General features: G+C 36.7%; 1 protein-coding gene across 1 annotated transcript in view; it reads left to right on the top strand.

Annotated features, from left to right (window-relative positions):
• The window catches only part of LOC120852513 (E3 SUMO-protein ligase PIAS1), a 127,895-nt gene that overhangs the window by 90,348 nt on the left and 21,315 nt on the right, over positions 1-16,232 (top strand). Inside the window, exons 7-8 of the mRNA XM_040225790.1 lie at positions 2,546-2,651; positions 13,376-13,449. Of these exons, the coding sequence (XP_040081724.1) occupies positions 2,546-2,651; positions 13,376-13,449 (180 nt within the window). The remainder of the gene's footprint in view (positions 1-2,545; positions 2,652-13,375; positions 13,450-16,232) is intronic.

Below are 16,232 nucleotides of genomic sequence, written 5' to 3'. Positions count from 1 at the left end.
ATTTTTTTTTTCCAAAAGAAGCTTTTTAGTTTTATATTAGATTGGTATGTTTGTTGTCAGTCTAAAATTTTGGCAAGTTTTATTTGCTCCTCATTAATAAATCAGAAGATTTGGGACTTGCCTGGTGGCTTAGGGGTAAAGAATCCACCTGCCAATGCGGGAGACATGGATGGGATCCCTGGTGAGCCACAGCTATCGAGCCTGTGCTCTGGAGCCCGGCAGTCACAACTGTGGAAGCCCACACACCCTGGAGCCATGCTCTGCAATAAGAGAAGCTGCCTTGACAAGAAGCCCATGCACTGCAACCAGAGAGTAGCCCCCACTCGCCTCAACCAGAGAGAAAGCCTGCTTACAGGGACAAAGACCCAGCACAGCCATAAATAAATAAGTGCAATTTTAGAAAGACTATTAAAAATAATTGTGTTTAATTATGTTAGTCGCTCAGGCATGTCTGACTCTTTGCAACCCCATGGACTGTAGCCCGCCATACTCCTCTGTCCTTGGAATTCTCCAGCCAAGAATACTGGAGTGAGTAGCCATTCCCTTCTCCAGGGGATCTTCCTGTCCCAGGGATTGAACCCGGTCTCCTGCATTGCAGGCGGATTCTTTACTGTCTGAGCCACCAGGGAAACATCTAATGAAAGTAAATTAGCTCTAAATTTTTTTAAATTTAACTTTTATTTTATATTGAGGTATAGTTGTTTTCAATGTTGTGTTAGTTTCAGGTGTACAGCAGAGTGATTCAGTTTTACATGTACATATATCCATTCTTTTTCAGATTCTTTTCCATTTATGTTATTACAGAGTATTGAACAGAGTTCCCTGTGCTATTTAGTAGGTCCTTGTTGATTATATATTTTATATAAGTGCTGTGCTTAGTCACTCAGTCACGTCCAACTCTGTGACCCCATAGACTGCAGCCTGCCAGGCTTCTCTGTCTATGGGTATTCTCCAGGCAGGAATACTGGAGTGGTTTGCTATGCCCTTCTCTAGGGGATCTTCCCAACCCAGGGATTGAACCCAGGTCTCCTGCTTTGCAGGCAGATTCTTTATAGTTTAGCTACCAGGAAAGCCCAAGAATACTGAAGTGGGTAGTCTATCCCTTCTCCAGGGGATCTTCTCAACCCAGGAATTGAACCAGGGTCTCCTGCATTGCAGAAGTGTGTATATGTTAATCCAAGACTCCTAATTTATCCTTCTCACATTAGCTTCTTTTGTACTCCCCCCAACCCTGGCCCTGGAAAATGTATAACATGTGAGTACCAGTAAGTTTCTGAACTATAAATGAAAATGTGACCTTCCAGAGTGTATTATAGGATATATTCTCCTCTTGCCAAAAGAAGGGAATGTGTTTTCCTGAGAGTGGACGTAAATGAAAGTTGGAATGTACATTGGACTAGGTTAGGAGGGTCAAATCAAATGGTGTATGAAGTTAAGATCTATAGAGAGCCACTCTGGCCTTGGCCACTAGTCCTTTGTCTTGATACCCCTACTCCTTCCTCTTGATTTCCAGTGCCACCGTTGTCACCAAGCAGGTGCATGATCATGAGCAGATTACATACATTTTTAAAATTCAAATTAAAAAATATTTTGTGTGCTTCCATTGCATCAATCCTTTACTTAGAAAAGTACTTGCCCTACATATCTCTTACAGGCCTTCTTTGAGGTTTAAATGAAGTGGATAGTATACATTAAGAGTGCATACAAAGCTCTATATAGCTAATAAATAGAAGATGGCAATAATTATTTTTCCTTTTGCTTCTTTCCCAGTTTCTTGATCTCCTTCTTGATTTCAGTACCAAGTGGAAAGTGGGCCGCCTCATTTACCTCTCTTACCCTTCATAAGCTTCAGCCCTCTTTTATTCCTTTTGTCCAGTCATGTACCCTTTCCTTTGCCTTGTTGATCAACTTTTTCTTTGTTCCCTTTTTCCTGCTTCCATCTCTGGGTAATCCCTCTGCTGGTCATGGATATTCATCTGTTCACTTGCCAAACCAGCAGCTTCTCTTTGAATATTTAGTATTCCCTCTGCTTATTGTGGTAATAGCCGAAGTAGGGTCTTTTCAAGAACTAGTTAAAGCATAGAGAGAGATTCAATGGTATAAATTACCAGTCTAATTTTTAATTTTTTGAATAGCTACCGTTAACTAAATATGGTTTTTGATGACTTTGGCATCTTATTGGCCTTGGTTTATATTTATTTTTAACAATGTTCTTTTACAAAAGTGCCTAAAATGGTTAGCTTCAATCATAGGTAGTCAGGTAATACAGAAGCATAACAGATCTGGCTTTATCTCTTGAAAGTTGCAAAATTAGGGCAAATTCTTTTACTTCTCTACACTTCACTTTCCTCAGCAGCTTTTTGGTTAAGATTAAATGAATTACCGTTCATGAAAACACCTGAGATAGTGTTTGGCACACAGTAGGTGTTTTAACAGGTGTTAATTTTCTTTCTCTATCATTTTGGGATTAAAGTAGATGTACCTATTTACTTACATATGTTGTTTGTTTTCTACATCGTTTTTTATTTTTATTTTTTTTTTCCAGAACTATTCCATGGCAGTGTATCTTGTAAAACAGTTGTCCTCAACAGTTCTTCTTCAGAGGTTACGAGCAAAGGGAATAAGGAACCCGGATCATTCTAGAGCTTTAAGTACGTATGATAATCTTGTTTTATTTATGCAGCCGAACTGTTTTGGTAAAAGTTAGAATAGTGTTTTCTCAACTCAAGAAATTTTAGGGGTTTTTTTTTGTTTTTTTGTTTTTTTTTTCACTAGAGCTTGTCACAGTGGATTAAAACACTGAAAACCTTGTTTTGTGAGCTAGAGTAATTCAAGACTTAACAGTAGTTTTAGGGAATTCCTTGGCAGTCCAGTGGTTAAGACTGCATGCCTCCACTACAGAGGGCATGGGTTCTATCCCTGGTTGAGGAACAAAGATCCCACATACTGCATGGCGTGGCCAAGAAAAAAAGTTTTAATATCTTTGTCATGACCTATATTGTATAATTTATATTTTATTGATCTTAAAATTAACTTTATAACATCAGTATATGAACACAGAATATTTACCAAAGCTTCATAAAAATAAATGTTCAGGAATTCTAGAAGATGGAAAGAAAATCTTGGCATATATTTTACAACAATTATTGTGTATTTAAGGTTTATCCAGGAAAAACGTCCAAGGATATGTGATGACAGCGTCCCTTCATTAACAAAGTAAAAAAGTCAGTGGGGTGGTAGATAAAATAATGAAATAAGTTCTGCTTTTAGTCAACTATGTGGCCTTGGAAAGTCAGTCTTCCTCCTCTGAATTCCTCTGAATTGCTCGTTCCTCACCTGTAACAAGAAGTTTATACCACGTGATAATCTAACACTCCTCCAAAATCTGCATTCTTTGGTGGAAAGGATCGTTCCTTTTGTTCTGTTGAATTAGAGAGTAGAAAGGTGCAACTAGACTATTCTGACCTCAATGAGGGTTAAGCCCAGAGGTTGATGGCCTTTCCAAAGAAATAAACTAAGTTCTTCCTTTATTCTCTTCATTATAAGAGGTAGATTCTTCATAAATGAATTTGCGGGTATCTGGAGATGGGCACTTGGAAAACAAAACTTTTACAGATGAAGGTTAGATGGCTACCCTTTAAGGACATTCTTGATGTGAGTTGATTAATGGAGCCCTTATCAGATTTGTAGTTAGGAACATTCTGATAGAAAAAAACTAAAGCAGTAAGACCACCTTTCCTCTTGCTTCCCTTTGTGGATAGCTTTTATTTTTGTTCTAACCTGTTTTCATACCAGAGTAAAAGATCCCACTACCTCTGAATATCAGTATACCCTTCAGAGTTCATTGAAGGATTTTTCTACTTTAAAGAAGCTCTTTTAAAAATGCAAATATTCTGAGTCAGGAGGAGCACACTGGTAGCTAATGCCTCTGTTGGCATTCCTTGATAGACAATGGAGAGCTAGTGGTCTGGTTGATGTCTAAGGGAGTGGAAGCACCATTTGCCAAGGCCAAGGAGATAGTAGGGACCCTAAAAGTAGAGAAGGGACCGACACCTGCTTTGAAGGAACATGAAGAGAAAAATTTTTCTTTTTTCACACTCCATTCCTGGTCATTCTCTTGAGAATCTTGGTATTTTGCCACATAGTATTAGACTCTCATTTAGTCAGAAAGTATTATTAAAAATTATGGGAGCCTGTGTGGAAAAGGTCAGACCAGGAAATAAAGCTAAAAGCTGATGAAGCTATTAAGTGGCACAACAGTAATAAGGCGGCAAGCTGTCTTTGTTCAAGCGTAAACTCTTCTCCACTTGTAGCTGTAGCACCATCTGGAGGGGGAGTGGAAAGGTGAGCCTAGAGTTACTTTCTTTACCGGCACAAACCACTGTTAGCCATTGTTAAGCAGGAAAAGCTACTTAACTCAAAAGCTGCTCATTTCATCTCTGATGCATCCTGGAAGTGGGGAATAGTAGGAGATTGGGCAGAATTTTTGTCACACTTTGTGTCTTACCTTAATTGGCCTGGGGAACCAACAAAACATTCATTGGATCCTACCAATAAAACGTTTGTCGTGATTGACTAAAGAACAGATTGTTTGCCTTTATGCTATCTCTAAAGAAGTAACTTTCCTGGCAAATTAATTATGTAATTAAAAGATTCTGTGAAACAACTTGACAGAAGAAAATGTTGGTGGATATCTCAGATATTTTGAAGGCTCTAATTACCTCCAAATATGTTCATTTTAAGTCATTCTTATCAATTCTACTGGCAGAAATAAATCAGACACTATTCCTGAAATAAAGTCAATAGTATTTAGGCTTTTCACAGAGAAATCCACTCTCTGGTTCATTTGATTTAGTAGATTTTTGTATTGTGGTTTCCACCTTCATGTAGAGTTTTCCCATCATAACTATCACAAGACTCCTTTACTAATTCTTGGTCAGGCTCCTGTCTCCACTTCTTTTTCTCCTGAGCAGACATTTCAAACCTTGGCCATACTTAAACAATATTCCCTCTCTTTCAACACACTGTCATTGTAAGAAAACTGGTGCTATATGACTTCTCTAAATTGTCCATTTCTTCCTTAATGTCACCATGACTTCATTCGTACTCATCCTTATTTATTCTCTTCAGTCTCAGGAGGAAATGTCCCTTTTCCTGCCCAGTATTAATCTATTGATTCATTCATCTCATTCAAGAAATTGTTTAAGAGTCTACTGTGTCCCAGGCACAGGAGAACATGGTATTAAGCAAAACATATGCTGTTTCTGCATCCTTGAGAAGTTTGCAGTCTGATGGGAAAGACAAAATTAAATGATTGCACAAATCACTAATGAATTACAGTTGTGACATGTGTCTTAAAGAAGAAAGACAAGGAACTCTGGAGGTAACAGCAGGATAACATAGTCTTCTGGTGCTGTGATGTTTAAGGCAAGATTATAAGGATGAGGAGAAATTAAACCCCAAGATAGGAGGAGAATATATCAAGAGACAAGGCTAGTGGGGTTGGAGTGGAGAGAGCAAAGGAGGAAAGTGGCCAGAGAGATAGCCATGGAGTGAGTTCTTATAGGTGATATAAAGGTAATGACAAAACCCGTAAAGGATTTTTAAGCACAGCAGTATGACCGGATATGGGCAATGAATAGATCACTTAGACTGAACTGAAGGGGGGCTAAGCTGATGTAAGTGAGCCGGTTAGAAACCCAGTTGAACAGAGATGTTGTTTTGAACTGGAGCAATAATGATGAAAATAGAAGTTGATGTTTTGAGAGATGTTGAAGGGGAGAATGGTGATTATGTGTGGGGAGCGAAGAACAAGAAATGAAGGAGTTCTGGGTTTCTTACTAGACACCAGCTTACATGGCAGTGCCATTTACTCAGATAGAAAACAGTGTTGAAAAGATCAGGTTGCAGGAGCAAGGTCAGAGTCCATCCTTGGACTGTGGGCATTTTAGATACCTATGATGCATTCAGATGGAGATGCTCACAAACAGTATTATGAGGCCCTTCTGCTCGCTTGACTGCTCTCTGTCCTGTGTTTTCAGTTCCTTCCTCTCCACCGGATCTTTCTGTCAACCTTCACTGTCAAGTCTTTTTCATCCTTTAAATAATACAAAGGCAAGGTACTCTCTAGGAACCTGTGTTCCTCCTATTCTCATCCTGGTTTCCTCAAAGAGTAGTCGACACTTCCCTTTCTACCTCCTCACTGCAAACCATTGTGAACTTTTAACTCCCATCATTCCACTGAAACTACTCTTGGAGATATCACAAGTGACAATCTGATTGCAGAATTTAAAGTTTGTTTTTTCAATTTATAACTTAGGTATTTTTGCTACATTTCATGCTAACAACTTTCTGCTTGAAATTCTTGTCTCTCTTCTCAGTCACTTGCTTTCAATGGATTCTCTTAAGGGAAGCATCCTAAATGTTTGTTTTCCCTGGGTTTTTGTCCTTGGTCCACTTCTCTACATACTTTTTGCTAGAGATTATCACATTCACCTTTGTGGTTTAAGTTAGCACCAACTCCCAAACAAATATTTTCATTCCAGACCTTCCCCTGAATTTCAAGTGTAGATACATGTAGCTGTCTTCACTGAAACATACCACTGTTTCCTGTAATTCAAGGAGTGAAAACTCACAAGTTCTATCAGACATAAACCCTAAATATTTCTCAACTCTTGTCAAATTTTCTCTCCCTACCATCCTGACCTCATTTAAGCTCTTATATCCTAAGTTTATTTCAAAAACCTATTCTTGAATTATTTATTCCTTTTCTTTCTTGGTGCCCCCTTTTCCTATCTCTCTTCTGATAGCAATCTAAATGATTAATATGACTTAACCTTACCTGGAGAAGGCAATGGCACCCTACTCCAGCACTCTTGCCTGGAAAATCCCATGGACGGAGGAGCCTGGTGGGCTGCAGTCCATGGGGTCGCAAAGAGTTGGACACAACTGAGCAACTTCACTTTGATGCATTGAAGAAGGAAATGGCAACCCACTCCAGTGTTCTTGCCTGGAGAATCCCAGGGACAGCGGAGCCTGGTGGGCTGCTGTCTATGGAGTCGCCCAGAGTCGGACACAACTGAAGCGACTTAGCAGCAGCAGCAGCAGCAGCCTTACCTATTTTTTTGCAATCCATGGCTTGCGAACACCAATGGGATAAAAACTAACTTTGAGGGCTTCCCTCCTGGCTCAGTGGTAAAGAATCCACCTGCCAATGCAGGAGACATGGGTTCAAAGCCTGATCCCATGTGGGAGGATCCCACATGCCGTGGGTCAGCTAAGCCTGGACGCCACAACCACTAAAGCCTGCACACCTAGAGCCTGTGCTCCTCAACAAGAGCCCATACACCACAAGCAAAGAAAAGCCAGTGCAGCAACAAAGACTCAGCACAGCCAAGAATAAATAGAAATTTAAAAAATAAAAATTAAAAACAACTAACTTTGTTAGGATGACGTAAACGTATAGCTTTCCTTGGTGTGGCATCTGTTTATTACTTTCGGTTGTCATGTGTATTCACTCCTCTATCATTCCTTATATTCCAGAAATAATGAATTCTTTCTTTTCCTCAGTGCTGTCAGTATTGTTCTCCGTGACTCAAACTTCCCTGTTACCTCCTTTACCTGATTCTAGTTATCCTGCATGTTTCACTTTTTCCCGGAGGCATCTCAGAACCCCCAGAGTTGATGCATTGAATTTCAGCTAGTTTCCATTACAGTGCATTAGAGATGCTCTCAACTAAGTATCTTTGCTCCCATCTAGACTATGAATTCCTTTAGGCAGGAATTTAATCTTATCTCTCTTTGAATTCCTAATGCTCAGCTCAGGGTCTGGCACACAGTAGACCCTAAGACTTCTGATAAGTAAACTGATGAGAAGAGATTGTGAGTGAAAGGTCACACCTCTGTGCCTCTTGTTTTCTTGTTTATAAAATGAATGTGTTGGACTTAGTTAATATGTTCAGTTGTTTCCAGCTTTAAAAGTCTAAAAAGGATAGAATTTTTTTTTAAACCTAGAACAGCACTCATAGAACCATCTTTGACGATGGAAATGCTCTGCATCAGCACTGTCCTGCCCCATGTGGTAGCCAGGAGCACCATGTCTGGGCTGAGCACTTGAAATGTGGTACTGCAGCTGAGGAGCTGAATTGTACATTTGGTTAAATTTAAATATAACCACATGTGACTAGTGGCCAACTCTCAGCACAAGACAACAGGGATTTTCAAAGATTAATTTTTACTGTAGCTAACTGTAACTTTATTATTATTATTATTAAAGGAAATACTGTTACTGCTGCAGCTCACAATGACATAAGAAAACTTGAACTCCTGGAAGACTTATCACATGTTGGTTGATGCAGCAGGATAAATATCATGTCTTATTTTTATCTTTCACTCCCATGTCCACAAACGATGAATACTTTATTTACTTTGTCTTTCCTCCATACTTTCTTCTGAAATTTAACATAGTGATTCCCATCCCCTATCTTTCTGCTTCAGTATTTTGGTTGTATTTATCAAAGTTTACAAGCAGTAAAAATTAACCTTTTAAAGTGTACATTCTGAGTTTGACAGGTATATGCAATCATGAACCACATGTTAAAATGAAAACATGTAACATTCTTCACCCCCAAAAGTTCCTCTGTGGACCTTCACAGCTCCTCTCATTTCTTCTCCCCTACTTCCCATAACCATTAATATGATTTCTGTCTCTGTAGTTTTTCCCTTTCCAGAATTTCAGATATTTGAAATCCCACAACATATAGCCTTTTTTTAAAAATTATTTTTTATTGAAGGCTCCCCTGGTTGCTCAGATGGTAAAGAATCTGCCTGCTATGTGAGAGACCTGGGTTCAGTCCCTGGGTTGGGAAGATCCCCTGGAAAAGGGAATGGCAACCCACTCCAGTATTCTTTCTTGGAGAATCCCAGGGGCAGAGGAGCCTGGTGGGCTACACTCCATGGGGTCGCAAAGAGTCGGACACGACTGAGTGCCTAACACACACACACTTTATTGAAGTATAATTGCTTTACAGTGTTGAATTAGTTTCTAGTGTACAACAAAGTAAAACAACTATACATATACATACATCCCCCCTTTTGTTTTAAATTTCCTTCCTATTTAAATCATCACAGAGCATTGAGTAGAATTCCCTGAGCTATGCAATTGATTCTCATTAGTTCTCTATTTTATATATAATATCAATAGTATATATATGTTAATCCCAATTCATCCCACCCCCTGCCTTTCATTTCTGATTTCTTTCACGTAGTATAATCCTTTTAGGTTCGTTTGTGTAGTTTGAGCTCTTTATTACTGAGTAATGTTCCATTTAATTGGTACTGTGGTTTCTTTATCCATTTGTCAGTTGATGGACATTTAGATCGTTTCCAGTTTTTCGTATGAACAAAGTGGCTGGAAACATTTACATTTTGCATATGACTATCTCAGTTTTGTGAACATATGTTTTCATTTCTGTTGGGTAAGTACGCAGGACTAGGATTGCTGGGTCACAAAATGTATGGAAAAGAGATTGGCAGTTTCTTATGAAGTGCATGTTCCATTTTTGCATTCTGTCCAGTAAGATTTGAAATTTTTAGTTTTTCCCCATTCTCACTAGCAGTAGGTATGGTCAGGCTGCTTTGATTTTGCTGTTCTGATTACGGTGTAGGTGATATGTCATTTGTGGTTTTAATTTGCGCTTTTCTAACGACAAATGATGTTAAACATCTTTTCATGTGCCTATTTGCCATCCTTCCAGCTTCTTTGATGAAATGTCTCTTCAAATTTTTCCCATTTCTTTTATAGTTTATGCTTTTTGTATACTATGAAATCTTTGCCAAATCCAAGATCACAAACATTTTACTTCTAGAAGTTTTATTGTTTTAGTTTAGGTCTGCAATTTGTTTTACAGTATTTTTGGCTGTGCTGGGTCTTTGTTGCTGCATGCAGGCTTTTTGTAGGTGCAGTGAGCAGGGGCTACTCTCAAGTTGCAGTGCATGAGCTTCTCATTGCAGTGGCTTCTCTTGTTGTAGAGCACAGACTCATGGCACACAGGCTTAGTTCCTCCACGGGCATGTGGGCTCTTCCCAGACCAGGGATCAGACCCAGGCCCCCTGCATTAGCAGGTGGATTCTTAACCACTAGATCACCAGGGAAGTCCCTACACTTTATCAGAAATTAAGGTAAACTTATAGGTTCATTTTCTTCCCATATAGATACCCAGTTGTTCCATAACATTTGTCAAAAATACTAATTTTTCCTCCATTTAATTACCTTGGCACCTTTGTCAAAAACCAATTGATGATAGGTATATAAATTTATTTCTGGACTCCCTCATTATCTTCCATTGACCTATTTGTCTATCTTTATACCAATAGCACAGTCTTACTAATTAAAGCTTGATAGTAATTCTTGAAATCAGGTAGTCCTCTACCTTTTTCTTTTTCAGAATTGTTTTGACTAAATATAGTATATAAAAAGGTAATGGATAGTGATCAAATAGTTTATACAGGAATATTAGGGTCATTAAATATTTTTTTAAATCTGTCATTATAATTCACCTCAGCAAACTAAACAAAAAACAAATCATATGATCATCACCATAGATTCAGTAAAAGCTTTGGTCACTTTTTCAATATCCATTCATGATTAAATTCAGCAAAGTAGAGACAAGGGGGTTGTTTAATGTATGAAAGGGTATTTTATAAGAAGCCTTTAGCTAATATCATATTAAATGGTAAAAACTTCATCCCTAAGATTAAAAATAAGGCAAGAATATCTTTCTTAATACGTCTGTTCAGCGTTGCCCTTGAGATCCTAGCCAGCACAATAATGCAAGAAAAAAGAAACCGATTAGAAATGAATAATAATTACTGTCTTTATTTGAAGATGACATCATTGTGTAGGGAAAAAAATCCCAAAGAATCTACCCAAAAAAAAGCTACTTAAGCTAATGTGTGAATTTATATGGTCAGTTTATAAACATTGTAACATCAAAAAAATGAAGTACTTAGGGATATATTATGCAAAATACATGCAAGATTTGTATGCTGAAAACTATAAAATACTGGTAAGAGTAACTAAAATAGGACCTGAATATCAGAGAGATAGATCATGTTAATGGATCAGAACACTCAGTATTGTTACTGGAGAGATGTCAGTTCTCTCCAGTTTGATCTATAGGTTAAATTCAATTCAATCAAGATCCTCAAAAAGTATCTTTACATGAAAGGATTGATTGAATCTATAATGGCAAAGGTGAAAAAGCAAAGCTTTTCTTAAAAGAAAGTGACAAACTGATTCTAAAATAATTTCAGAAAAATCTTTCAGCTCTGAAAGAAAATGAACATGCAAATCATATTTTTGTTGCAATAGCTAATATTTTTAACCTCCCTCCCACCTCCCTCCCCATTCCACACAGTAGCTAATACTTATTGAGAATAATGTTATTTTAAAGCATTTGTTTGTATTAACTCTTTAATTCTTAAACAATGCTGTGGGCTATTAGTATTGTTCTCATGTACAACATGATGAAACTGAGGCACAGGAAAGTGGCTAAGGCTGAATTATAACCTAGGCTGGCTCTAGATTCTTTTGCTCTGAACCACTGCCTCAGGTTGCCCCTCCTTTTTCATTTCTTTTCAGAGTACTAACACTGAACTTCATATAGACAAAACCTAAAGTCAGTTACTGTTCCCATTGCTGTTTGTCTTGCTGTGTGGGTATTAAGAGGGGTGGTTGTAAAATGGTTAGTAATCACATTTATCATATGGCAGTTGTCACCTTTAAGCAGATACTATTCATTAAATGTATCTTAAGAAAGGATTAAGATTGGGTCTATAATGGCAAAAGCATGTTTTTCATAATTTACTTATATAATTAATTAGCATAAGTGATGTGATAACTATTTTCCAGACAAAATCCATGGATTGTATGCCTTTTTAGATGTGATAGCCTACAAGTTAAGTAGACATTAAATTTTCAGAATTTCCAGGCCATAAAATTACTTTTTAGTAGGTCATCAGAATCACATCTGGAATTTTTTATTAAAAAACTACTCATTTGTATCCCTCTTCTCCATTTGATTCATTGGGCAATTATAAATTAGAAAGCTCTGTAGGTAGTTCTGATGTGCATCTTAGTTGAGATCCACTAGTTTATGGAGACAGTTGTATACAGTATCTAAGATTTGGACCACTTCAAAAAAAATCCAGACTATACGCTCATCAAGTTTAATAAAGGCAGGATTCTTAATTCTTATAAATGGCTATTAGTTCAGTAGACATCCGTTCTGAAATCCTTCTTTATCCAAGTACTTTTCCCTTTTCTTCTCTCTGTGTATTTATGCATATCTGTGCTTCTACTCATCTATCAGTCAACTGTCTGGTCACAATCACTTGTGCCTCAGGTCTGAAATTCTGTGACTAACTCTGTCCACAACTACTCCGCTTGGTCCCCCTTACACAAATAGACTTTAAAGTTACTGTGAAACAGTTTCTAAAATTATTTGAATATTACATTTAGGTATATCCTGGCTCACTTCTGTGTTGAAGTTTAATTGAAGTTCTAGGGTTTTCAGAAGTAACCTGAATGTTGCTGGTTTGCAGATGAGAAGTATAAAGATCCTTGTTGTATTAGACTGACCAAGAGTAACAGAATAGCTTTAAAAGTAAAATTACCAGTGCTGCCTCTCTTAAGAACCACAGGAAATTTGAACTGAGAAGACTTAGAGATTATATAGTGTGGGTTGTTATTTTCCAAGAAGTTAATCTCAGAGAGGAGGATTGACTTGCCCAAGATAGTGTAACTAATCAGGTTATGGGTAAATAAATATAAAACTCAAAATAATTATATGGTTTTTAAAAAGGCAGTTGAACTTTTTTCTTTTTACAATATGAAATTAGAATTAATACGTTTATAATAAATTTTTATTATCTGAGCTTTGTAAAAATTTATACATGTTTTATAGTTTTTATTAGTTTCTTTTAAAATACTATTGTCATAGTTTAAAAGGAAGAAGACATTTATCCAGTTTCTTAGAGTTACACAAGAAGGGTCTGCCATCAGTTGACTAGGGTAAACTGCTTGCATAAATTCCCTTTATGTTAGTGCAGTGCAGCTTCCATTCTGTCGGTGAGAAATAGGAAGCTTACAGGAAGTGTAGTCAGTCTATAGATAGGTATACGGTCATTTTCCTTCCTTTGCTTACTGTAGAGATTATAAACTATAAAATCGTTTTGTTCATTCAGTTGATTGGAAAATAATTGAGCAAATTATTCTTTAGTGCCATTTTTTAAAGTTCCTCATTCTTTTTCTTGTGTTGCATCAGTGATACATCTTTAATAAACTTTTGTTTGTTTTTTCTTTGATGAATGTCAGTTAAAGAGAAGTTGACTGCGGACCCAGACAGTGAAATAGCTACAACCAGCCTGAGGGTTTCTCTACTATGTCCAGTAAGTGCTAACTAATATTTGCTCTCCAGGAGGTTTAATATACATTTTCTTTTTTTTATTAAGTATTTCTAGTATTTAACAAATTCTGTTACCTTGAAACATACCCACTTGTTAAGAGTTTATGAAAAGTAAAAGATATTATGTAGTCTTAGGATTTGAAATCTAAACAAGTTTATGTCTATAAAATTTTTCTACTCTTAGTTACATTTAAATATTGATTATGGTTATTAGATGACTGTCTCTCAGACTTAAGTGTAAAATCTCCAAATGAGGCATGTTTATCGTTTCAGTGTATTTATTGAAATTTCATTTTATTAAATAGTATGCTTCTGAATAAAAATCTGGCCATGATTACTCATACATTTAGCTTAACCACTTTGTCAGCAATGACTATAACAAGAATTTAAAACTATTGTTTAATAATAATTGAATAATTATTGAATTATTACTGAATAATTGAATTAGTATGCATATAAAAATCAACTAGACATATTTTTAAACCAGAAAATGAGATCAGTTTCATTCATTTGTATAAAATAAATATAATGCCTAAGTGAAAACTGGTAGTGAATGTTTCCAAAAATGTGTTGATAAGGTTTGTTTTTTTAACTAATTTGATGTTAGGTCCACCAATAGTAGGAATGGTAGTTGAATGATTTCATACAAAAATACGTGAAAAACTAAAAGTAAGTTACATTTTGATTGCCTTTTGTAATCATATTTAAATTGGGGAGAAAATATGAAAAATAAGAGGACTCAGCTATTTCCTCATTTGCTGGGATTGTTTAGGCAAGTCTGATATTGAAGGCTTTTAATACTGAAATCCTACTAATCTAAGATTAATTTATTCTTAAACAAAAATTGTTTTATTTGTCTTATATCTTAGTCTCTTATAATTTATAAAACCTCAACACAAGTGTGAAAAATACACCTCAACACAAAAAGTAATGAAAAAGTCTGTAGCTCAAGAATTAGTTTATAATACAATATGTTGCATAGCTTAAAAAAAAAAAAACTTTTGTTAAGAGAACTTCTCTTCACTATTAAGCATCTGTAAAAAAAAAAAATACAGTGAAATTAAGAAAAACCACCAAACCTATCATTTTGTATATAACCTATCTTTTTTTCCCTTACTATGGCCAGTCATTTTTATAGGGAAAATATTTTAACTCCAGGATTTTTCTGTTTGTTTTTTGTTCGTTTGGGTTTTGGGTTTGGTTTGTTGTTGTTGTTTTTTTTTGCCATGCCACATTGGCATATGGGATCTTAGTTCCCCAACCAGGGATCAAACCTGTGCCCCCCTGCACTGAAAAGGCAGAGTCTTAACCCCTGGACTGCCAGGGAAGTCCCTGTATAATTATTTTAAATTCTTTCCCACGTATATGATTCAGTAGTTGAGAGAACTGAAGGGAGAAATAGACAGCAACACAATAATATTAATAGTAGTAGACTTTGATACCCTACTTTTGGTTATTGATAGAACAACCAGACAGAAGATCAGTAAGTAAGCAAAGAGCTTAATCAACACTGTATACCTAACAGATATGCTGCACCCAACAAAGCAGAATATACATTCTTCTCAAGGGCACACAGAACACTCTCTAAGATAGAGCATGGGTTAGGCTACAAAACAAGTCCTAACAAATCTAAGATTAAAATCATATACTATATCTTCTTTGATCACAATGTGATGGAACTAGGAATCAGTAACAGGAAAAAAACAGGAGAATCCACAAACGTGGAAATTTAATAATACATTCTCAACCGATGAATCAAAAGAAGAGGTCACAGGGAATTTAGAAAATATTTGAAGACGAAAATAAAAATGCGGTATACCAAAATTTACAAGATGCAGCAGAAGAGTAGGAAGAGGAAAGTTTACAGCAGTAAATGCTTACATTAAAAAAGAAAGAACTCAAATCAACTCTGATCTTGTACTTCAAGAAACTAGAAAAGCAAACTAAAGCCGAAGTCAGCACACAGAAAGAAATAAAGATTAGAAAAGAGATAAATGAAATAGAGACGAGAAAAACAGTCCAAAAAAAATCACAAGACTGAGTTGGTTTTTGAAAGATCAACAAAATTGACAAGCCCTTAGCTAAACTAAGAAAAAAGAGGAAAGATTCAGATAGCTCAAATTAGAAATGAAAGAATGACATTATAACAGATGTCACAGAAATTAAAAGGATTATGAGACTGCTACGCCAACAAATTAGATAACCTAGAAGTAGATAAATTCCTGCAAGCATATAACCTACCAAGACTGAATCATGGAGAAATAAGAAATCTGAACAGACTTGTAACTAGTGAGGAGATTGAAGCAGCAATGAAAAACCTCCCAACAAAGAAAAGCCTGGGACCCCTTTGTTTCAGTGGAGAATCCTACCAAACGTTTAAAGAAGAATTAACACCAAGCCTTTTCAAACTCTTACAAAGAATTAAAGAACACTCCCAAACTCATTCTTTAAGGATAGTAAATAGTGTTGCTGCTGCTAAGTCACTTCAGTCGTGTCCGACTCTGTGCGACCCCCTAAACGGCAGCCCACCAGGCTCCCCCGTCCCTGGGATTCTCCAGGCAAGAACACTGGAGTGGGTTGCCATTTCCTTCCGATCCCCAAAACCACACAAAGACACAACAAGACAAGACAAAAGGAAACAAACAAACTAGAAAACTGCATACCAGTATCCCTGATGAAACAAAACCTTTCAACAAAATTCTAGCAAACTGAATTCACCAGTGCATTAGAATAACCATACACCAGACCAAGTGGAATTCATAGCTG

This window comes from Oryx dammah, unplaced genomic scaffold (genome assembly GCF_014754425.2).
Source record: "Oryx dammah isolate SB20612 unplaced genomic scaffold, SCBI_Odam_1.1 HiC_scaffold_26, whole genome shotgun sequence".
Taxonomy (NCBI): Eukaryota; Metazoa; Chordata; class Mammalia; order Artiodactyla; family Bovidae; genus Oryx; species Oryx dammah.
The sequence above is the reverse complement of the archived record's forward strand: the minus strand, read 5'-3'. Positions and strand labels throughout refer to the sequence as shown.